General features: G+C 38.8%; 2 protein-coding genes and 1 long non-coding RNA gene across 6 annotated transcripts in view; 1 reads left to right on the forward strand and 2 right to left on the reverse strand.

The window, feature by feature from the left end:
- The window catches only part of LOC117523099 (stromal membrane-associated protein 1-like), a 496829-nt gene extending 493771 nt beyond the window's left edge, over positions 1-3058 (forward strand). For all 4 annotated transcript variants that reach the window (XM_034184516.1, XM_034184517.1, XM_034184514.1 and 1 more), the window contains exon 11: positions 2927-3058. In XM_034184516.1, the coding sequence (XP_034040407.1) occupies positions 2927-3052 (126 nt within the window). In that variant the 3' untranslated portion in view covers positions 3053-3058. The remainder of the gene's footprint in view (positions 1-2926) is intronic.
- A 1674-nt stretch (positions 3059-4732) lies between these two features.
- Positions 4733-21053, reverse strand: LOC117523740. The gene is made up of 3 exons (XR_004564596.1): positions 20553-21053; positions 14191-14194; positions 4733-4744 (listed from the first exon to the last, which is right to left on the reverse strand). It is a non-coding gene; the product is annotated as an uncharacterized LOC117523740 (long non-coding RNA).
- A 744-nt stretch (positions 21054-21797) lies between these two features.
- Positions 21798-24150, reverse strand: part of b3gat2 (beta-1,3-glucuronyltransferase 2 (glucuronosyltransferase S)) — a 218790-nt gene continuing 216437 nt past the window's right edge. The window contains exon 4 of the mRNA XM_034184793.1: positions 21798-22301. Within this exon, the coding sequence (XP_034040684.1) occupies positions 22215-22301 (87 nt within the window). The 3' untranslated portion in view covers positions 21798-22214. The remainder of the gene's footprint in view (positions 22302-24150) is intronic.

Genomic DNA, 24150 nt, shown 5'->3' on the forward strand with positions numbered 1-24150 from the left:
GTGGTCTTACAGTTTTTCAAAATGTGGTGGTGATGGACACATAATGATCCTGACATTTACTTTGTCTTCTATTTCTGTAACTGCAGACTGTATGAAATGAACATATTTCATGTTTTGTGAGGTCAGCTTAATTTTTATTTATTTTTTTTGTTAATATATATCCATTCCTACATTTGAGGCCTGAAGCATTTTCCAAGAAAAAAAAGGTTGAGACAGGGCAGTTTATTGTTAATGGAAGAATTAGTTAATAATATTTATAGCCAGTTTTCTTGGGAAATGTCAGAGGATGAATACATGAACATTTCCAACTCACTGAATATTTCTTCGACTTCATTTATATCAGTCATTCAGAAATACAAACAGTGTGGTACTTTATGGTAAATCTGTGTCAGGTAGGCAGTTGTAAAAAACTAAATGTCCATGCTGGAAGAAGACAAGTGAGAGAAGCCACCAAGACACAACTTTGGAAGAATGTTTGGCTTCTGTGGGTGTGAGTGGAGAAACTGGGAATATAACATTTTTATTTTATCATCATTTTACATGCAGTCCCTACTTTTTTTTATTTGTGGTTGTTTCTGTTCCATTTCTGAAATTAAAGAACTGCTATAAGGAAAAGTGTTAACATTTTATTGTTTTTTCAAACTTTGTAGTAGAACAAACACAAAAACCAAAGTCTTATAAAGAAGGAAAAAAAATGCACAAACGTGCAGGAAAAACTGAACAATACAGACTGATTTGACTCGTGATTTTTTCCGATGAATAATGAACACAGTAATCCCAACCACCTTACACATAGCGCCCAACTTTACACCTGCATTTCCCACATCTTAAATAGCAAAGTATATTTGCACCCTTTGCACATGTCTGTCAAAATAGATCCATTTGTGGCAAAGGAACACTATATAGGAAGACTCAGATGAGGTGTATCATTTGTATTGTGAGAAAACATAAGCTATGAATTTATGGCCATATGGCGCACTTCTCTGGGTATGATCCATCACGCAGGTCCCCCAGTGTTAAGGACCCAACAAGTAGAAAAGCCAAGAAGACCCACGCGGCTGGCTGTGACAGATAGATGGCTGTTTTTGGGAAGGGGAGTGAGGTGGGGTGGGGGTAGACCAGTTGTCTGCCTGCTGAGGAAAAATAATTGCCAACTGGCTCCCAGAGCAGTTCCATAGTGTGGTAAGTGCAGAAATGTGCATCACCAGCCCATGCCACCAAACCCATAGTGCAGCAGATAACTGAAACAATCATGCAAATGGTGATAAAAGCATCAAAGTCGGCAGAAATACTCCTTAGACACTCCTCTTTTGAAAAAACGGATTGGCCACTTGACTTTTCAATCGGTGGTCAGGCAGGGTCAGTTGAAGAATTACACAGAGATCAAAATTAAAAGATGCTCCAATCATATTGAAAAGTATTAAACATTATTTGCCTGATAATAAAGATTCTAAAAAATAATAGTTTGGACTATCTGTGACTGAATTCTATGGAGTTACAGGATAAAACAGCAAGAATGGTGACAAAGCTCAGTTTAATTTTGTACAGGGGTCAAAAGTTAAAGTTGCTCCAATTTTGGTAAAAAGTGATGCAAATTATTGGTTGAGCTAATAGGATTAATAAATGGAATAGTTTTGACAGTGTTGAATGCTTGGTCTCCAAAGTAAAGGTCAAACAAGGTCTATGTCTATTGGATTCTATGACATGTGACATATGTTACCCTGTAAAGTGATAAGTAAGGATGATACATGGTTCAAACTATTCCTTTTTAAAACTGTGTTAACTCAACTAGTAATTTGCATCACTTTTTACCATAATTGGAGCAACTTTAACTTTTGACCCCTGTACAAACCGACACTGACCTTTCTCACCATTCTTGCTGTTTTTATCCCATAACTCCATAGAATTCAGTTACAGACCGTCCAAACCATACCTTTTTGGAATCTTTATGATCAGGCAAATAATGTGGCACAGGTTTCAATATGATTGGAGCATCTTTTAATTTGGACTCCTGTGTAATTCTTCAATTGACCTCTACCTGAGCGCCAACTGAAAATTCATGTCGCCAATTGTTTTTTTCAAAAGAGGATTGTCTGAGGACTACCTCTGCCGAATTTGATGCTTTTATTGAATTTTATACATTTGCAGGATTCTGCTCTAAATATTATCTTATCTGCTGCACTAAACCTGACTGTTGTGTTTGACTTTTTTTTTTTTGGCAATATTGTATCATGTACCATGTGCTGGAACATGCACCTTATGATTTTATGCACACACACCAGACCTTGCACACGTATTCAGTAATTATCTGTGTGTGGGTTTTGAGCTTTTGTCGCACTGAGAACTGCTGTCAGCATCGTAACTGGGGAGGTTAATGAGAGATCATAAATCACAGAGGCACACTTACGTCATTACTTTGTGCCACACTGATCTGCGCGGGAAGGTGTTGTAATAGAATGGTGAGCTAAGGAAGGCATGATTGATCTGCCTTATGTTCAGCCTGACACTCATGTACATGTGATCACACTCATGCACAGCTCTCAGATGACCAGATAAGTGAGTACCACTGCACCAAGGCACATTCATAATAGATGAGACGGAATGGAAGGAGGACTGAGTCGAGAAGAGGATATTAGGGAGGTGAGCAGGTAAGTGGGGAGTTGTTGGGAGGTGAGGGGGAGGTGGAAACCTTTCAGAGGACAGGGAAGGTAAAAATGAGGGATAGTAATAGAGCCGTAGAGCTAAAGCACCTCACACATACATACACACACTCACTGTTCTGGGACGAACAAAGTCACTTATCGCCTATTTTTGCACTGATGTATTCTATGACTGACTGTTCTCATCTGTCTCACTTTCATTTTCCCTCTCTGCATCTTTCTTTCTTTCTTTCATTCTGTCTCGCTGCTGTTCTTTTCTCACCCAGATGACCCAGCAGATGTCAGGCATGACTGCGGGCAGTGGGGGGCCAACGTCAGGTGCTTTTAGCCAGTTGGGCGCTGCTATGGCACCAGCATCTGGCCAGACCCTCAGTACTCAGCTGTGGAAGTGAAGGGGGTGGGGGGGAACACTGTTACGGATTAGGTGGAGAGATGGAGGGCAGAAACATAGTGGGGGAAAAAAAAACAGAAAACCAATGACAAATTGGCTCCTGCATATGACCCACCGATCTCCTTGTGGTGGTGAAGTGGAAACAAATGCATATGAAGTCACAGCAGCGGCAGTTAAAGCTCTTAATGCCCTTCTCAAATTGTACACACCTTCACTGTAGGACCATTAAAGAGCCAAGAAAACAATGTCACACTTTACACTGTCTCTCAGTGACAGGTTCAAAGAAGAACTGATGGCTCTTATGTCCCGTTTCCCCTCCTATTTCCTTTCTTTTTTATGCTTTTGTTGTTGTCAGAATAGTCAAAAACTGTAATCAGTGAAGAGTAAATCAATAAGTGTCTCTTTTAACAATGTTATAATATCATTACCTAAATGGGTAGATAGTGAACTACTATTTCAGTGAATCGGGCAGATATGCCTTTTTCTGTGGTTGATCTGTGCTACCGTACTTACTGATCCTTGTTATTCCTCTCTCTGTTGGACCAGCAAAGCCTTGTAGTTAATACTAATCAGAATAGTACTGTATTTATATGTATATGACGTGAGGGTCCTGCTCTTCCAGAGCCATTGGAGGGAATTTTCACCCTTCACAGAAACTGCTTTGAGTTCTCTTTATGTGATTCATCATGTTAAGAGTATCACGATAAGGTTCTGCTGTACTTTGTAAGGTGTGGGTGATGTAAGCTTTCTTGTTTTAATGCTGCTGATAGTTTCGATTTTACACTGGTCTTTATTGTGTAAAATTTGACCATTTTCCTTCACTAAGCCCCCCCCCCCCCAAAATCCCATAGCCAAGTACATAACTATTTGGACATTGACACAATTTTTGTAATTTGGCCTTTGTACACCATCGCAATGGGCAACTTTCTGTGTGTTGTTCATTCAAAGTAGTTTAATGTTTGTTTGCCCATGTGAAAAGTTATTGCCTCCAACATTTCTTCAACCCTCAGGTTTGTTTGTTTTTAGTAGAATGAGGCTGTAACTGCCATAATTTGTGGCAGTTTCATCCCCACTGATGAAGTGAATCCAAGTGAGTAACCTATAAGTACAGCACATTTCCATAGAGTTTTGGTGAACAAGCCAACTTGCTGGCTGACTTGTGACGTGACAGAATCGAACATTTACAGTTTCCAACGTGAAGACAGCTACCATATGTAGCTGTGTCACATAATCTACTACTTGCTGTAGTGCAATATGACCTTTTCAACAAGACTCATATCCGAAGGTCGACTGAAAGGTTGTGTCTCCTATGCGATTATTTCAACAACAAGACAGGCAGTGTTATTACTTTTTCATGTAATAATCCCTTTCTACACACTCACACTATCGTCGGACAAGTTTTTGCAACCTGTCGCTAAAAAAGTCTAGTGTCTTCTCTTGGCACCACTGACAAAAAGATGGCACCTCTGCGTTGTTAGTGTAACACGTCCCTTCAGGTGGTCTATCTGCTTCGGAAAAAGAAAAAGATCTTGAGCCACTGCAGTGCATCTTGTGTTTGTCGACTAGTGTGTGTACCAGCACTGCTATGCTAAAGAAGTTTGGCTTTTTCCGGATGAACTCACTTCAAGCATGCACACAGCTTTTGCAAAGTATCCACATGTTGGGCAGAGGTGATGACTGTGTTTCAAACATTCTGTGAGGACTATGCAATTATACCCGCACTTGATGCTGTGTATCTGTGGTTGTTATGGGCTGCTCACTATGGGCCTGGTTGTGCAGACCTATCATGGCTAGATTTTCACCCTTCAAAGTCCTTGCTCAGCTTCTTACCGTACTGACGTCCACATAGGCATCACCATAGACAACACCTATTCATTGATGAATGTCCAATGTGCTCAATTGTCCACTGTGAGCAGTTCAATATGGCACATTTCCAAACACATATCCATGTACGGTGCTATTTTTACCATCTAGTCTATGCATGTTACCTCGAAAACATTTTGTTTAGCGATAGTCAATAAGGAAAGGATTATTCTTGTACCAATTTAATGTTAATATCTTGGTTTTTACTGAAATAATCGCATTGGAGACAGAACCTTTCACCTGACCCTTGGAGTACTGACCACTTTGAAGGGACATTTCCCTTACGTACCATACTTTTAATCCATTAACCAGGCAGTGACCCATTAAAATGCTGAGCAAACTGTATACCATAGCTTTGTCTCTTACCACACTGTGCATTTTAGTGTTACTCTGATATTGCTACTTCATTTCCTTGCTGCCAAATGCAGCAAAGGCTGGAATTATTTGTGCATTGAAAAGTTATAGTAAAAAATATAGTTTAAACCTATTTCACTGAACACTACAATATTGAATGGAGCTGCTTTCTGATAAAGAAATAATAGCAACAAAAATGAACCAGGATCATGTACAACAGTATTTCTCAACCTCCAACACTGCACGTTTTCTTCCTTTCTCTGTGCAACCCAAATCTGATTAATTAAGTCTGGTGTTTTCCAGCATTGATTCACTGAACACTCCTGGGAGAGGTAATGAGGTGTGGGTGGAACAGGGAAAAGTGGGAAATATACAGCTAGTCTCTTGTGAAAAAATTGTAGGGTGGGGGTGAGGGGGGCGTGGTTGTATCTAGATGCTGTTACTTTTGGAAAATATTAAAATGAGCATTAATCAGTAAGCTGCAAGGTTGACAAGAAACATGCAGGACATGTCTTCAAGTCCCATTCATGCATTCTGTAAGATCACAGTCTGTAACCATGACAAACCAGACTCTGAAGATCACACTTGCCCATGAATGTGATTTATCATGCAGTTTGATGACATAAGGTGCCAGAGATGTACCATCAATGTTGCAAACTCCTCAGTAAGAAAAGTAGCTATTGGCTGTCCTAAAAGTCACGAGAAGTCGCTAAATAATGTCATTGTCTAATTTGCACATTATTTGTGTAATATGATATAACAGATGCTGCAGGAAAAAAAATAACATCATGGGAGATATATTTAGAACTACAAATAAACTTGATATCTTCTAAAATAATACCTTCTCAAGGCCAGAGCTTCTCAAAGTTTGGAAACTAATTAGGCCTACATCTGGTCCGGCAGCCTCATAATATATCATATGACACTCTCCCATCACACGTTCATTCATCTGTTCCCACTTAGCCTAATGTTTAACGTTGCCTACTTCTTTATAGACTTCGCAATCAGGATTCAGCTTGGGGCGCACCTGGGCGACAGGTTCTTGTAGCCTATGGCTTACTGACACATGGCTTGTGTAGCGGCTGCACTCTGCGTTGTGTTGTTATGACTCCTCCCATTCGCTCCCCTCCGGACGCGAACTCACGAGCTACCCAGGGCTCTGGCCTTGTGACCAGAGAATCATTTTTGAGCTGTTGGGAGTGAGATTTACTAACTACATCTGCACAGCGACACCTGCTGGCCTCCGTTACACTTGTACAAATGTCTCTAGCCTTTACAGCAAATGCAGCCCTGAGAACGTGTCGTGGCAATACTTGGCTTTATAGCCTGTTGATTTACGTTATCCGACTTTCAGTGTGGACAGAAACAGTTTTATTGTAGGCTTACAGGTAAACGTGTTTCCTTGTTGTTGTTGATAAGAATGTTTTCTTATCATTTACATTTACGAATTTAACCTAATTTTTAGACCTCTTATACTGCTCATGTTTGTAGAAGGATGACAAGGATGGTAATCTTTGCCAAAGAACTTCTTCTAATTAGCACAGTTTAGCAGCCATTAACATTAAATTATGCTGTAGGCCTATTGCTTGTTTTACTGCTCACATTAAGTCAGTGGTTAGTGAATAGCACACTCTTGTGGTGACTATATGTAATAGCAACTGAGCAGCTGCTGCTTGGTGAGAACAGAGACTGTAAATCAATGCATGTTTTCACTTTTGAGTCACCAAACACCAGAAAAGTCTCCAGTGACGCCAAGAAAAATAGCTTGATTTGTCGCTAGTCACTTTTGAGTAAGTCACCAAGAGGGTTTGGAAAGTCACCGGATTTAGCGAGAAAGTCACCAAGTTGGCAACACTATGTACCTTTTGACGTGTATAAAGAACAGCAGCATGCCTGTTGTATAACTTTAGCACAACTTTAGTGCTTCCAGGCAATCTCCTGGTGATGTTATACAACATTATGGGCTTCATGGAAACTAAAGGGATTACCAAATTATGTAAGACTTTGCAATGGAACAAAAAATAAAATAAATTTTCAAGTAGCTTGAAAATATCACCAATGGTGAAAATAAGACTAAAGCTCAGTTCATCACAGACACCCTTCAGGATCCTATATAGGTTTCCGAGGTATGGACAAGGTTAAAACCATTACCTTCCTGGATGCATATCTGTCAGTTTGAATGGGCTTTCATATTACTAAAGTTAAATTTTGGTTACTTACTCTTTCCTTGTGTATGCAGTGATATTGGAAAAGGTATGGAAGGTCAAGAAATCTGACTTATTTTCAGCTTTACAAACATTTGGGAACCATATCAATAGTATGTAGGGCATTGTTATGTAAAGGCAAGTTCTTACTAAATTTATTCCTGCAAGTTTCCATGGATGTAAACATCAGACGGGAGGTAGATATAGGAAAACATAAAACACAAACAAACACTGTGTTTTACAAGGAATAGTAATATTGATCAGCTTTGGAGTATAAATCTAACACTACATCACCCATAGCCAACACCTCCTGTCCAATTTTGAGAGTCATTGGTAGATTATATTTCATCAGCAGATAAATGTATCAGTCTGGCCTTTTCTCTCTTGCTGTTTGAAAACAACCCAGAATTGCAAATGTCAAGTATTCCCTTTCAGGCTCAGTAATTGCTGTGCAGCCCTTTCCTCTCTTGGGTGTCTTTGGTAGACTTGCTGTAGTGTTTTGAAACAAATGAACAACATAGGTTATGTGGAAACTAGGTTCTTCCCCAGTTAAGACATTCTTTACAGTCGAAATGAGCCATTTCCCAACATTCCCAGAGGCAAATTAAAATTCTACTGTAGTCAGAGCAGTTTATCTTACTACACTTTAAATAGCATTTCAGGGGCTGCATCTCTAGCTCTTTGTCACAGATAATTTTAGGAAATCAGGAGTGATAAGTGTACTGTTAGGTCAGAAGATCCTCTCCAAAGTTGGAGGGACTTGACACCCAAGATATTGTCCCAACTCCTTCCATATACTCTCCAAAAGTATCAAAATGACATTAGAGTCATTTGGGTTTGAAACCAAAAGAGTAATATAAGAAGACAGTTTTGAATATTTGCTTTTATTTCCTGGCCAGTCTAGAGCCTTCCACTTTTTCCTCCTGATGAATACTCATTGTGTTAACTATAATTTTGTAGAAAATGTGAGTAGATGAGCAAAATTACATGTTTTTTGGGATCTTCAATCATGAGGAATGTGAAAATCGATGTTATGACATTTTGACATTGCAGTTGTGTTAGCTTTTCAAAATTTGCCACCACAAAATATCTATTTTACTGTTTGTAATCAACCATACAGGTGTGGTCAGAGGTTTACATACACGCATCATGGGTGTCATGGTAATTTTGGGTTTTTAATAAGTTCTTTGAACTGTTCTTTTGCCAGGGTTGAATGATGGTACAGTATACATCATCATGTTTTGGATCTTCTCTAATCCACACAGGCTCAAAATTATACATACACCCCCCACTAATGTTTGGTTAAATGTCCCTGAGCAAGCTGCACCTCAACCAGTTGCTTTTGGTAGCCATCAATAAGCTTCTGGCATAATTCTGCTTTGATATTTGACTACTGTACTTGGCAGAATTGGTAGAGTTCATTTAAATTGGTTGGTTTCCTTGCACAGTCATGGCTTTTGAGGAATAGTCCACAAATTTTAAGTAGAGTTGCGGAGGCCATTCCAAAAGCTTGATGTTAGCCTGGTTTATCCAACCAATTTTGACATGTGTTATCTAGCTGTTGATTTGACGTTGTGACGTAGGTGACGTTGAAAAATTTGGAGATAGGCCTCCTTCTTCACTATTATATCTACTTTGTGCAATGCACCAGTACCACTGGTAGCAAAACAGCTCCAGAGCATGGTGCTACCACCACTATGCTTGAGAGTTAGTACAGTGTTCTTAGGTTCAAAAGCCTCACCTTTATGCCTCCAAACATACCTTCAAAAATCGATCTTCTGAATAATGTCTCTGTTTTTGTTGTTTCTCCTGGCAGCAAGTCCCTGTGTCTGTTCCTCTCATTCTTGTATGTCCTGTCTGCAGGAGGAGGAGGAGCAGGGCAAAAGAGGGGTGGTCTGTTTTAGTGTATCACAGCGCCATGGTGAGACACAGTGAGCAAAGAACAGAGTTTTAAAAACACATTTATAAATTTTTCTTTTCTGTCAAAGTCTGCTCTGAGTGTGTCTCTGAGTGTCCTTGCTGTGGTTAAACTAAAAACACAGCTACCGTCCTGTGACCAATAACAATAAACGCTAATGTTTTTGGGGTTTTTCTAACCCAACATATGGCTAAAATCTCTTTCTGAGGATGCCATGATGTAAATGTGCTGATAAAACCTTCTTACTTCTCAAACAGGTTGCACTTTCCAAATAAATATACAAATTCTTGATTGTTCCTGCTCAGAGACTGCAAACCAGGGGCGCATCCAGATGGAGATGTGGAGGAACGTGACTGCCACAGCACCCTTTGATTAAAGGTCCACTTTTGAAGACATTTTTCATACTACTACAACTACTACTACTTATACTACTACTACTACTACTACTAATAATAATAATAATCATAATTTTGAAATACAATCTTGTTCATCAGGAGAACATTTTGCTGTTTTGAGTTGTCCCCACCTTGTTTTTCCTTAAACTCGAGGACACGATCACAAGAAAATAGTTTCAGTTACAAGATTTATTTTTATTTATTTTGTTGTTTATTTTTTGGAAAAGTGATGACACATCCAACTAACTTGTACTTTTGTACAATTGTTTGAACTGAGTATTTGCTATATTTAGTATTGGCTCCAAGACACCTTCCCAATTTGGGCCTTTCACACTGAAAGAGTCAGACCGATGCGTCAAAGCTTTCCAATGCGTCGTAACGCCAGGCCGAAGCATTTCCAACATGTCGTGATGTCAGCTGCTTTGCTTCGGAAGCGTCAAGGGGGACGGAGATTGCTACGTCACACTTTGGCTGTTTCCACAACCCGAAAAAAGTTGAGAGATCACCATCTTGAATTTGCGTCGCCTGAACGACAAAAAAAGCTTTAAAAAAACAGCAGTAGAACGATTCTCCCATCACCCTGCTGGGAGAAGCTGTTTTTCAGCTACTTTTCGGAGTGACGCGACTGAGGGAGGACTGCCAATTTGGTGGGATATCGATCAAACTGTGACAGCGGGCCGACCCGCAAGGAGAAGCTGAGATTAGGGGCATCATCCCTGGGCAGACCGAGGCAGGCAGCCGGAGTGATGGAGGAGACTCACTCAGTCTGAAATCTCCCACTTTTTGGATATATGCGAAGTCCCAGTTTGACCAGTGGAGTTTAGTTCTGCAGCTTTATCGAGGTGAGAATAATATAAAAGTAAAATGTGACATTTACTGCACTGCTGTGAAGGTTTAATGATCGCTAACATTAGCTTAGCCTTTTAGCACAGTTGATCTGAGTGAACGCTTTAATTTTTTTATTTTTACCAAATAAAGCTACAGCTTTATCGGAGACCACAAAAGCTCAACTTTAAATAACTTTTTTTTCCAGGTGTTTTTTTTTTTTTCATCGTTTTTTTTTTTTCATTTATTTTTTCTTTTTTTATATATATATATATATATAAACTGTTTAGTGTTTCTTTATATTTTAAGAAATATTTTTATTTGTCCCAATCAGGAACATTTGCTGTGCAGACAACATAAATACAGATGCACTTCAAAAACTTCCATTGATGAGCTGAACACCACGAAGTCCAGTCGAAAGAAAAAATCTCTGCTCTTCAAAATAGGACAAAAGTGTCTTCAGCAACACCACCAGAGTTCAAAGCTGCAGAAGAGACCTTCATCTGGTCCAAAGAATCCAGCATAACATCACCTGCTTCTAAATAAAAGGCTCTTCTAACAGCAACTATTTTATTATTTTTTAAAAGCTGTTTCATTTTCTATTTTAACAATAAATGAATGGATCATTAAAAATGTCCATGAAATCAAAGTCAAAAGACATTTGCACAGGTAGAAGCTCTCCACATTTTGTGCTCAAATTCACATTTTAGAAATGACTGTCCTGATAACAACATTACAACAATTACATATTTTGAAGTAATTACAAGTTGAAATGGCTATAAAAAAATCATCATGAGGTTTATGTCACAGAAATCCTACTTTACAATCACACTGCAGTCATTGTTAAATTATTTCCTGTTGCATTTATAATAAACATTTGTATTTATTTACAGTATCTGTTTTTCTGGTTGAAATGAGATATAAATAATCTACCAGACTTAAAAATGTACAAATTTCCATGTTATTTTATTTGTCTAAAAATAAATGTCCAAGGTTCCTTATGTTAAACAAGAAATTATCTAATCTGAAATAACAGGTGGTTTTAATTTACAGATGAAAGGTTTCGAAAGAACCATTTATCGATTTATTTAGCTATTTTAATTACAAGTGTTCTAAACTTTTTTTTTTAACAGTAATCAGAAATTTTGAGGTAACAAACAACAAAAATACATTTCCAAGGATTTTTCTTCAGAAATCTGCTCTATAAATAAGCAGTCCTGTGACACGTTTCTGTTTTGTACAGATCAGTGGTTTCTGCACCAATCTGTTTTGTAGAGATCGGTGGTTTCTGCCACTAGTGTTCCGTGTTTTGGCCTGACGCGTCGTTCCTATTGGACAGCGCAAAGCTACGTCACAGCTCAGAGCATCGAAAGTTGGATTGGGTTGAACTTTGACCACGTCAGCCTGCTGACAAGTGGCAATGCGTGCACCTGTCAGAAGCGTCGGTTGAGCTCGGCTTTTGACGCGACGCTTCTGGCGCCTCTAAAAAGCAACGCGTCTCATTGAAAATAATGCTTTTTAGACGGATTCCTGATGCTTCCAACGCTTTCAGTGTGAAGGGCCCATAAATCTACAATTCTCCTTCTTAAGCCCCTTTCACACCGGGGTCAAGGTAGAATTGTGTATTGTGGTGAACAGTCTATGCCATGTTATGGAGCTCTACGCCAAGTTTAAACAATTCTACTGAGTTTTTGTTCCCTATAGCGCAGTATGCAGAGAGCTACGTGAGGAGGACACACAAAATTAAACATGTTTAATTTTTTTGGTGAAGAGCACTGGATGCAAAAAGTATTTTTAGGAGTAATTTAGTAGTTTTTAAGCAAGTCCACACAACACACCGCAACTGTTTGTAAATCTACACAACACTGCACTAATGTATACCAAGCCTCCACAATTCTACAAGTCTGCATAAAAAAAATCCTTTTATCAGTACATACCTGGATTGATAGATTTTATTCATCCCACTGGACTTTCCTGGCAGTGAAGCTCCAAAACCATGGAAGAAGAGGCAAGCCAAGCTGCCACGTTCAGAGGACATATCCACTGTTCACTGTTCACTCCTAACAGATGGATCGTTTGCGCGACTGCCAGCAGCTCTGCTTTACTTTTCATCTCCTCCAGTTCTCAGTTAATGGGTTGAATCGTGTTGCATCGCTCACTGCCTGCTTGCATTGATTTTTTTTTTTCCGAGGCACAAGGAATGTACCATGGATGGTTCGGGAACACGGGAGCTGCCATTGCTTTTGAGGGTGTTTATCGAGAAAATAATTATTTCTCTACATTGATTGCAGACTGCAGTGGGCCTGCTTGAAGCAAGTGCGTAAACTGACGTTTTCCATCAGGTAAAGGAAATAATAATAATAATATCCTGTGTTTTGTGGGACTAAGTGTGCAGCTCCAAAGAGCCACGCAGATTTCGGTCGGAATTAATAACTTCAGAGAGAATCGCCATTTTAAATCAAAGGACACCTCTTCTCAAACATTGTAATACGAACAATAACCTACAACCGACCAAAATCTGGTTTTTTTTTCCCAAAATGAGAAGTCCTGTGATTTTTATGAATTACATACTATGGAGTTACATTTGTGCCATTAATATATGAAAGGAAATGCTTTTGATAAAAACTACAGGTTTTGTTTATTTCTGTTTATGTCCAGTGATCAAGGATCCAGTGACCAATTTCATATTTAAGACTCAATAAAATGTTGCTGACATAGAAAACTTAAAAAAAGCATACTTTTAGTACACATAAAATGCACAAGAGGTATTAATAGGGAATCGATAAAGAATCAGATTGATAAGCGGAATTGATAATGGCATCATTGTCGATAAAATCTTATCAATACCCATCCCTAATCGTATCGCACCAAATCACATCATATCGCATTGTGAGGAATTTAATCGCCACCAAATACATTTCATATTGCATTGAATTTGGAATGGGTGAATTATATCGCATCATATTGTCATGTATCGTATTGCTGGTAGTGTATCGAGGTGCGTATCGAATCGTCAGTGATGAGATTTGTGTGCCTAATTTATACACTTCAGTAATCCAATAATCAGTAACACATGGTTACATTCTTTCAATTCATAAACTGTATGTTGAAAGAAATCCAGAAAACAGAAGCAGCAAAAAAAAAAAAAAAAAAAAAAAAAGCACACAGCGCTGTCTGTGTTCCTCTTTCAGGACCGGAGACAGCGCACTCTCTGCTCTTTTTTCAGGACTGGAGACAACTCTCTCTCTCTCTCTCTCTCTCTCTCTCTCTCTCTCTCTCTCTCATGCTGAAACAGGAAGTGTGATGTTTAAGTATGTAAGTTTAAATATTTTATTTTTTCAAATTTTTTTTGGACACACAACACACTCAGAACTTTGTGATCTGATGTTACGAGGCCTGATGAGACAGCTGCTGTAGTTGGAAAAGATGAGTGCTGTTTGCTTTTCATGAACCGTTTTGAGAACAGAGAACACTCCCACAGAGGCAGAAAATGGCAGCGATGGCTACATACATGGAAGTAATGCAACTGTAAAGCAAGACTAGGAACACAAAATACACCAGCCTACACAGGGACTATGACAAATCTGCACAATTTTCCAGTGGATTCCATATGCATCACAACGCAACTGTATGCAAGCCCGGTGTGAAAGGGGCTTTCGATCTTCACTGCATTCCTTGGGCTTTCTCGTTGCTCTGAGTGTTGGTCAGTTAGAGTGCTGTCAAACACATCTTTTTTTTTTATGTTTACAAAGAGAAACTACCAGTTGTAGTCACTAGAGGATCACTAATGAGGAGCTAATAGGCCTTGGCCTTGTCACATTAAGACATTGTAGAACATTCAACACAATTTATTAAAAGATTTAAGTGAATGTATGTATGTATATATTTGAGCCTGTGCATATAATTTGGACCCTGTGTGGATTAGAAAAGATCGAAAATAAATTCAACCTTGTTCACCCAATTCTTTGTTCTTTTTTAATTCATTAATGATGTATACTGTACAATCATTCCAGTACATTTGAAGGACATCATTAAAAGCCCAAAATTACCATGACATTCATCCATGATGAATGCATGTAAACTTATGACCACAAATGTATATTTCATAGGCCTGTTTTCTGGTGCCAAGTATTTTTGTATCTTAATGGATGGTCTCCATCAACCATCATTATGTTTTATGGGATGTTTTAAAGGATAACAAAACAAAACCCACAGGTTATATCGCTAGGCTCTGTATTTTTGAGAAAATGTACATCTTGTCAGAATTTTTATGCTTTTACACATTCATTCCGCTAATTAAAAAAAAAAATCTGTGGGTAGAAGTATATATGGAGAGTATAATTTATTTAATTTTGGTTGTAGAATCATTTTGTATCCATAAGCATAATTTACTGGATTCTTACACCCAGAAAACACAGGTTTAGCCAATTTGATGAAACCGTAGAAGTACATATATATATATATATATATATATATATATATATATATATATATATAACAATATATGCATTTTATGGGACCCTTTATGAAAATGCAACATAGCTGCCATGTTGGTGTTGAAGCAAATGACAACATTGATTATAAGGTTCCTAATCTATCAAAATGTGAATAAATGAATATAGTGGACCTGGAAGTACTTCGATGAGTTGGTGGCGTGTTTTGGGTCATTGTCCTATATAATGAAGTCCTTCGCGATTAATTTGAAATTATTTCTTGCATACTGCCAGGCAGTGTTCAGACGATTTTTTTTCATGCTGTCACCATCATGAGTTACATCATCAATAAAATGTGATCCTGTTCCAGAAGCATACATGCAAGCCTAAGCACACTACATCCACCATGTTTCATAGATGAACTATATTTTGGATCATCAGCAAAATTTTTTTCCCTCCACATTTTGGTCTTTACCTTGCTTTGGTAGAGGCTTATCTTGGTTTATTTGGTCCATGAAACTTTGTTCCAGAACCATTGTAGCTCATTACTTTACTTTTTTTTTTGCAATCTATAATCTCCCTTTCTGATTTTTGCTGATGTGTTCCTTGTATCTTGTGTCATGACCACTATGTTTTAATTGTCAACATTTTCTTTAATCGCCTTCACCGCTGCTCCCTCAAAGTTGTTGGCGATGTGTGTTGTTTTTGAGGATTTCCTTTGTGCTCTCTCAATGTTTCTGTCATCAGATGTTGATGTTTTCCTTGGCCAGTTCATTTGATGCTTTTTGCACAGGACAACAATCGTTTTTTTTTTGTTTTGTTTTGTTTTCAGGGCATTCCAAATTGTTGTCTTGAGCATTTCCAGTGTTTGTGTAACGGTGTTAATTGATTTTCCATCTTGAATTAACATCCAAATTGCTCATTTTTCTCACATAAACAACTCTCTCATCTTCACGTAGGTGTATCCTCTTTAACAACACCTGCACTCTTTCCAAGTCCAGACTAAGGCTAAATCCATGAATAGCCATTTGGAGCTTTTTAATTTTAAACAGTCTGTCTGAGAAGAAGCACCTTGACAAAAGAAATACCTGTGAGTTGTCCAGTATTTTTGCTGACCTCAAATTTGAGTGGCCTAATGCAAAGACATTGTTCTTTGTTGTTTGCTTTTTGTTTGTTTGTTTGCTTGTTTGTTTTTGCAACAGCTCTATATAAATGCCCGCAAATGAAAGCTGACATTCTAAACTGCCTTCTCAATTCATCTTTTGATGTCAAACCCAAATGCCTTCAGTGTTGAGCAAAACTAATTGAATTGGCCCTGTTGTGTCATACAGTCATTTTTATTGTGTTGTGTTGTGTGCAGTCCAAGAGAAGCACAATTTTGAGGCAAATAAACCTGGATGACAAATCAGAGGCCTCATGTAGCAGAACAAAGTTGATGAGACAAAATAGGTACTCGAGAGCCAAATAGGACCTGTATGACATCAATGGATGGGTCCTTATTGCTGGTTTTCCTTTATAATATATGGTACGCGAGAAACAACATATGCACACAGCTATAAACTGCACTGCCGAAAGGCCATATGCACAGGGTTCCTCTGCCATAACTACACTCAACCAGAATATAAGAGCAACTTTTTTCATTCCCATTTTTGTCAGTTGAAGTAAAGATCTAAAGGCACGTTGACACTTGCACAAATTTAAATCCTGCACTGCCGTGCAATTCGTTGTGCCAATGTGACCTTCTTTGTCTTACCTGGATGCCGCACTTTGAATGAATTAATGAATTCTTTAATGTCATTGCACAAAATACAACGAAATTGGATAGCAATCCTCTTGGTGCTCTAAAATAATTTAAAATAATTGAGTATTAAAATAATATAAGACAATGCAAAGAAAAACCTGCACATACATCTCCCCTCACTGCCCTCCCCTATCCCGAGAAACCCCACATACATACACATAATTCTCCATACTCAATTGGAATAGCAGGTAAGGTACACTGGAAAAGTGCATAACTGCTTAAAGCGTATGCAGTCCAACCCTCAGAAGGGCTCAGTCTCTCAGATCTAGATGGACCATGTGTGAAAATGATTGGAAATGTTCAGTGTCCATATTGTAGTGGGGTAGAAACTGTTTTTAAATCTGTTTGTACATGATTTGATGGACCTGAAACGTTTGCCAGAGGGCAGCAGTGCAAGCATATGATGACCAGGGTGTGAGGGGTCCTTCAAAATGTTTTCAAATGTGCTGCCGCATGCTGCGTTATATAATTGTTTTGTAGTGGATTAACCATTTGATCTCGGAGTTTGGCTGATGAAACCTTCTATAATCGCTTCAGAATCACAGAGGAATTTTCTACAGCTGCAGCTTTTTTTCTCGTGTGCTTCATGACGTGGAGAATGCATTTGGAGTCGTCTGAGGTAATTATTTGTAATATTTATATTGTAAAGGCTTGGTATAACACTTGCATTTTCATTCCTTCTTATGAGCATATGTAAAATTATGTTTATGATAGATTTAACATCTCGTCATAATCGTTCAGATGAGGTGTGCTGTGATGCGCTGCGCTGACACACTGACTCGCAGTGACACACGGTGTTTTTGAATAGTTTGCACAATGTTCACGCGTAGTTCACAAAATTAATGCATGCCAGAGATTTTGAACATTTCAAAATTTTCAACATATTTGGGGAGGGGAACAAAAACCTTCAGCTGTCACTGTAACCCCTCCCTCAACTTTTCCATACCAGAACAGAACCACATCATACATTGCTTCTGAAGCATGACTAACTGAGTGAGCATTCTCTCTCTCTCTCTGAGCTGTGCAGTGGTTATGCAGCTCTCACCTGACAGCACGTCTCAGCAAACACACTTTTGTTGAACCTAACAGTCACGGATTTTATTGGAGCTGTGTGACCACAGCAGAGAGGGACAGATTTGCAAAAATGTGATTGGAATCACAAATATATGGTGGCTGGGAAGTGCAAAAACACTTATACAAACAGCAGAACACTTACAAGAACCCCCGAAACAAATTTACAAATGAGAGATTCTGACGGAAGAGGAATGTACCAGACATTCCCCTTCCGTCAGAATCGGTCATTTGTAAATTTGCACTTCCCTGCCACCGTACAAACTTACTATGAATGAGGCTTGAAAAGGATTTGAGAAAAATGTATTTCATGTGGCTTTTCACTGTTCAGACTTACAACATAGAATCATATTCACATTGGATATGCAAATAAGTCGTGTTTTTACTGGCAGTCTGAACAAGGCCTGCGACTTCTTCTGTTCATGTGTACTTTGGACTGGCCACAAAAAAGGTCACTCTAAAATGTGCAGTTTCATTACACCACAGTGCCACCAAGGTTACACGTTTTGAGGGAGCCTGCAGTTGGTACGCTGGCTGCAGTAATGTCCACCAGAGCTGTTGGCTGTGGACTGAATGGTCATTTCACTTAGGTGCAATAATCATGCTGTTCAGTCCACATATTGGTAAGCCACACCTACCAGGTCCATCTATTATCTTGGCATATATGAAGTGCTCACTAGCATGGATTTCAACCATGGATTTTTAGAAGCATAAACCTTTTGTATGCCTAGAAGCCCCAAATGTTTTACTTAAACTCATGAACAATGGGAGTGAAGAAGAAAGAGTTACATTTATGTTTTTGTTGAGTATACAATGACTGTAGAACACCTTCTACAACCCCTGGCAATAATTATGGAATCACCGGCCTCGGAGGATGTTCATTCAGTTGTTTAATTTTGTAGAAAAAAAGCAGATCACAGACATGACACAAAACTAAAGTCATTTCAAATGGCAACTTTCTGGCTTTAAGAAACACTGTAAGAAATCAGGAAAAAAAATTGTGGCAGTCAGTAACGGTTACTTTTTTAGACCAAGCAGAGGGGAAAAAAATATGGAATCACTCAATTCGGAGGAAAAAATTATGGAATCACCCTGTAAATTTTCATCCCCAAAACTAACACCTGCATCAAATCAGATCTGCTCGTTAGTCTGCATCTGAAAAGGAGTGATCACACCTTGGAGAGCTGTTGCACCAAGTGGACTGACATGAATCATGACTCCAACATGAGAGATGTCAGTTGAAACAAAGGAGAGGATTATCAAACTCTTAAAAGAGGGTAAATCACCACGCAATGTTGCAAAAGATGTTGCTTATTTACAGTCAGCTGTGTCTAAACTCTGGAGCAAATACAAACAACATGGGAAGGTTGTTAAAGGCAAACATACTGGTAGACCAAGGAAGACATCAAAGCGTCAAGACAGAAAACTTAAAGCAATATGTCTCAAAAATCGAAAATGCACAACAAAACAAATGAATGAATGGGAGGAAACTGGAGTCAACGTCTGTGACCGAACTGTAAGAAACCGCCTAAAGGAAATGGGATTTACATACAGAAAAGATAAACGAAAGCCATCATTAACACCTAAACAGAAAAAAACAAGGTTACAATGGGCTAAGGAAAAGCAATCGTGGACTGTGGATGACTGGATGAAAGTCATATTCAGTGATGAATCTCGAATCTGCATTGGGCAAGGTGATGATGCTGGAACTTTTGTTTGGTGCCATTCCAATGAGATTTATAAAGATGACTGCCTGAAGAGAACATGTAAATTTCCACAGTCATTGATGATATGGGGCTGCATGTCAGGTAAAGGCACTGGGGAGATGGCTGTCATTACATCATCAATAAATGCACAAGTTTACATTGATATTTTGGACACTTTTCTTATACCATCATTTGAAAGGATGTTTGGGGATGATGAAATCATTTTTCAAGATGATAATGCATCTTGCCATAGAGCAAAAACTGTGAAAACATTCCTTGCAAAAAGACACATAGGGTCAATGTCATGGCCTGCAAATAGTCCGGATCTTAATCCAATTGAAAATCTTTGGTGGAAGTTGAAGAAAATGGTCCATGACAAGGCTCCAACCTGCAAAGCTGATCTGACAACAGCAATCAGAGAAAGTTGGAGCCAGATTGATCAAGAGTACTGTTTGTCACTCATTAAGTCCATGCCTCAGAGACTGCAAGCTGTTATAAAAGCCAGAGGTGGTGCAACAAAATACTAGTGATGTGTTGGAGCGTTCTTTTGTTTTTCATGATTCCATAATTTTTTCCTCAGAACTGAGTGATTCTGTATTTTTTTCCCTCTGCTTGATCTAAAAAGTTACCGTTACTGACTGCCACAATTTTTTTTTTTCCTGATTTCTTATAGTGTTTCTTAAAGCCAGAAAGTTGCCATTTGAAATGACTTTAGTTTTGTGTCATGTCTGTGATCTGCTTTTTTTCTACAAAATTAAACAACTGAATGAACATCCTCCGAGGCCGGTGATTCCATAATTTTTGCCAGGGGTTGTAAATGTGAAAACATTTATTCACTTTCAATAAATATCATGTCTTCCAGGTTTATTTCCAATGTGTTTACATTTTCTGGTGCCTAGCACAAAGAGGAAAAAAATGGTTTTAAAACAACAATCAGGTTTTATTCTCTACATCTTTGTCCAGTGACTCTTTGAAATGTAAAAGTGCTTTTTCTTTGCTCCTTTTTTTCTGTTTCAAGTTTTACAAGAGGGTCATTTGGAATAAAGTTTGTTCAGTCCTGGATTTGTATCCCATTTATTTCTACATCATGTGTTTGTCATTCTCATAAATCCCTTCTGTCAGTGTTCAGCACAGCATTGCCCTTAAAATACACACAATAAACCCAGTTGAGTTGAAGAACAAGTAGCTTTAATGCTTTTCCTCAGAAATGTATCTTCTGATTGGTGAACTTTACTGTGCGGTGACTTTTCTGGTTGCTGTTTCACTGATGCTGCTTTATCAGGACAGCTGTTATCCATTTACTCAAACCAGATCACATTTTCAGAAGATGACAAAGGTCTTGCCAGGTCATATATGCTGAGGTCACAGTGATTTAAAGGAAAATCACACAGCTTTTTAACACCAATGCAGTGCTGTGAAAATGTTTGTGCCCCCTTGAACGTTTAAAGAATAATTAAATTTTCTAAAATGATGTCCTTGAAACTCACAGTGAAAAGTAATCTCAACAACATGACGTAAATTAAATAAAAATAAGCCAAAACAATGGTGCGTGGACACCTTTAAGTATAAAACAACTAAATCATCACTGTTACAGCCAGTTTTTTTTTTTAGACAAGTCAGGGGATGGATACATGAATATGTCTGAATATGTCTTGGACTTCATTTACATCAATCATTAAGAAATACAGGCATTATAGTCCTGTTTCGTAAATGTGTTTTCTTCAAAAGTAGATGACAAATTTGAGCAGATTGCCAGAAGACACATGGGAGACTCAAGCCTGGATTTGATCTCTTTTTCTGTGTGAAAATCCTTCTGTGTTCAATAACTTTAAAATGTTTGTGCAGCCATCGTCTGACTTCAGAAAACTGATCGTAAAGGTCATGATTGAGTTGTGTTATAAATAAAGACACCGTTATTTGGGGTTTTTTATGTCATGTTGTAAAGATCAGTTTTCACAGTGAGTTGAAGGGGCATGCTTTTAGAACTCTTAATAGAAAGAAGACCATTTGTGTCATAAAATGTCAGACGGAGCACATGCTCTTTCTCAGCACTGTATATCAAACGCTGAGTGTGAGACAGGGTGGCTGTGGCCTGTCTTGGTTGCAAGAAGCCGCTGTTACAGGTAAACAGCCCATAACTTGACATGTATCGCAGAAGGAGTGAAAAGGAGAGAAAATTTTCCTCTGATGTTTATTTTCTTCTGTAAAAGATGAAGCGTTAATTATGGAAAACGTGGTCTTAATTTTGGGAAACACCAGCACGAACAACATCACACTCATAAGTGATCTGACCACAGGCTGATTTGTTTATGGTAATTACACCACAGTGTTACACTTAATTTGACAATAATGGCTAAAAATGAGCTAGTAATGACTGAAAATAACACGGCAAGTTGTTTTTTTTTTCTCAGAATTTTACATCAGCAAGCCTCAGTTGAACAAGAAAAAAAAAACAGTCTGAATTGTTCCACTTTGTAAACAAACAATTGGTGCTATTTCTGTCTGCGAGCCAAAGTTTGGATTCATGCAGGCCCTCAGAGTCTCTGCCCGACCCTATGAGAAATTGTGACGGGGAGCCCGACTCGCCTTCCTCTCACACCTCGATGACCACCGTGTCCTTCTGATGTTTAGGCTCGTTGGCGAGGTGCGGTTTCTCCGTCCGAGTGTGCCACACCAACACCTGAAAAACAAAGAGAAGAGTGAGAATGTGCTGACCCTGAAAATACTGGACACTTAAAAAAAAAAAAAAGGAGGCAGCTGTGTGCAAACAGGACATAGGTGCAGGTGGATGGTGGCCTGATCTGAAGGTACGGACAGAACAGCGCTGTTAGTTTGGAAATAAAGCCTTCACTCCTTCCTGATGAAAAACTGCTGGAGTCCTGGTGCCTTTGGAGCGGCTTCAAAACAGAAGATGTAGTTAGTAGTAGTGTCTGGGTTCTGCAGGAAAACAGTCTGATGCCTTCAAACAGGACCAATTTAAAAATCACACGTCGTTGCAGCGGTTTGTTGTTTGCAGCGTGTTTCCCAGCAATATATTGGTGTATAAAAAAAACAAGATGAGGTGAAACATTTAATGTCTTCCTGGAGAGAGGGCTGAATTTATTTTTTGTTGTGACGTTTGGCAAAAGAATTTTATTTATTTATTCAGCTCATAACTAATGGTGCTATAATTCAGGTGTTGTATTCAGAGTAACAAACACCCAATGATTTATTGCCGCCTGTGAGCGCTGTCTTTGTTTCTGGACTTCTTCAGGTGGAACGTGTCACTTCCTGCACACTCCGCTGCTAATTGGCTGCTTTTGCATATCTAACGAGGCTAATGGACCAGCAGCTCCAGAGCTGTGGGGAAACTTGTGTGTCTGTGCTGGTGTTCATTCACCACTTCTGCATCCAATGTGTCCTTTGTGCTCATTTTCCTGGTCTCACCTCTCCTTTTTCAGCTCTCTTTTCACCACTTTGCTCTCCATTTGTCTCATTCATCACATTTGTCTTTTCCACTTGTTTCTTGCTTTCAGTCCTCTCTTGCGTTTACTTCGTCTCTCCCCGAAGCAACTGTATTCTGCCTTAATAGAGTAAGAGGAGGACCGGCTTTTTCTTTTTTCATCCTGCAAAAGGCACCTTTTATGGTTTTGCAGCATTTGGAGGACAAAGCAACAGTTGCTAGGTACTTTTGAACCTTTTTCACACACCAAGCTCCATCCTCCAGTCCTCTGAAATGAAGCTGGCTTCAAAGCAAAAAACATTTTCCAGTTCCTTTAATGACTGCTTGAGGCTGGCTCCAAAAGTGTGTCACTCCCCACAGACCTCCATGTTAAACTGCCCAATATCTTCCCTAAAACTCTCCTGAATATACAACCCCTGGCAAAAATGATGGAATCACCGGCCTCGGAGGATGTTCATTCAGTTGTTTAATTTTGTAGAAAAAAAAGCAGATCACAGACATGACACAAAACTAAAGTCATTTCAAATGGCAACTTTCTGGCTTTAAGAAACACTATAAGAAATCAGGGAAAAAAATTGTGGCAGTCAGTAACGGTAACTTTTTAGATCAAGCAGAGGGAAAAAAATACGGAATCACTCAGTTCTGAGGAAAAAATTATGGAATCATGAAAAACAAAAGAACGCTCCAACACATCACTAGTATTTTTGGAATCACCCTGTAAATTTTCATCCCCAAAACTAACACCTGCATCATATCAGATCTGCTCGTTAGTCTGCATCTAAAAAGGAGTGAACACACCATGGAGAGCTGTTGCACCAAGTGGACTGACATGAATCATGGCTCCAACACGAGAGATGTCAATTGAAACAAAGGAGAGGATTATCAAACGCTTAAAAGAGAGTAAATCATCACGCAATGTTGCAAAAGATGTTGGTTGTTCACAGTCAGCTGTGTCTAAACTCTGGACCAAATACAAACAACATGGGAAGGTTGTTAAAGGCAAACATACTGGTAGACCAAGGAAGACATCAAAGCGTCAAGACAGAAAACTTAAAGCAATATGTCTCAAAAATCGAAAAATGTACAA

Source organism: Thalassophryne amazonica, chromosome 13 (assembly GCF_902500255.1).
Source record: "Thalassophryne amazonica chromosome 13, fThaAma1.1, whole genome shotgun sequence".
NCBI classification, from domain to species: Eukaryota; Metazoa; Chordata; class Actinopteri; order Batrachoidiformes; family Batrachoididae; genus Thalassophryne; species Thalassophryne amazonica.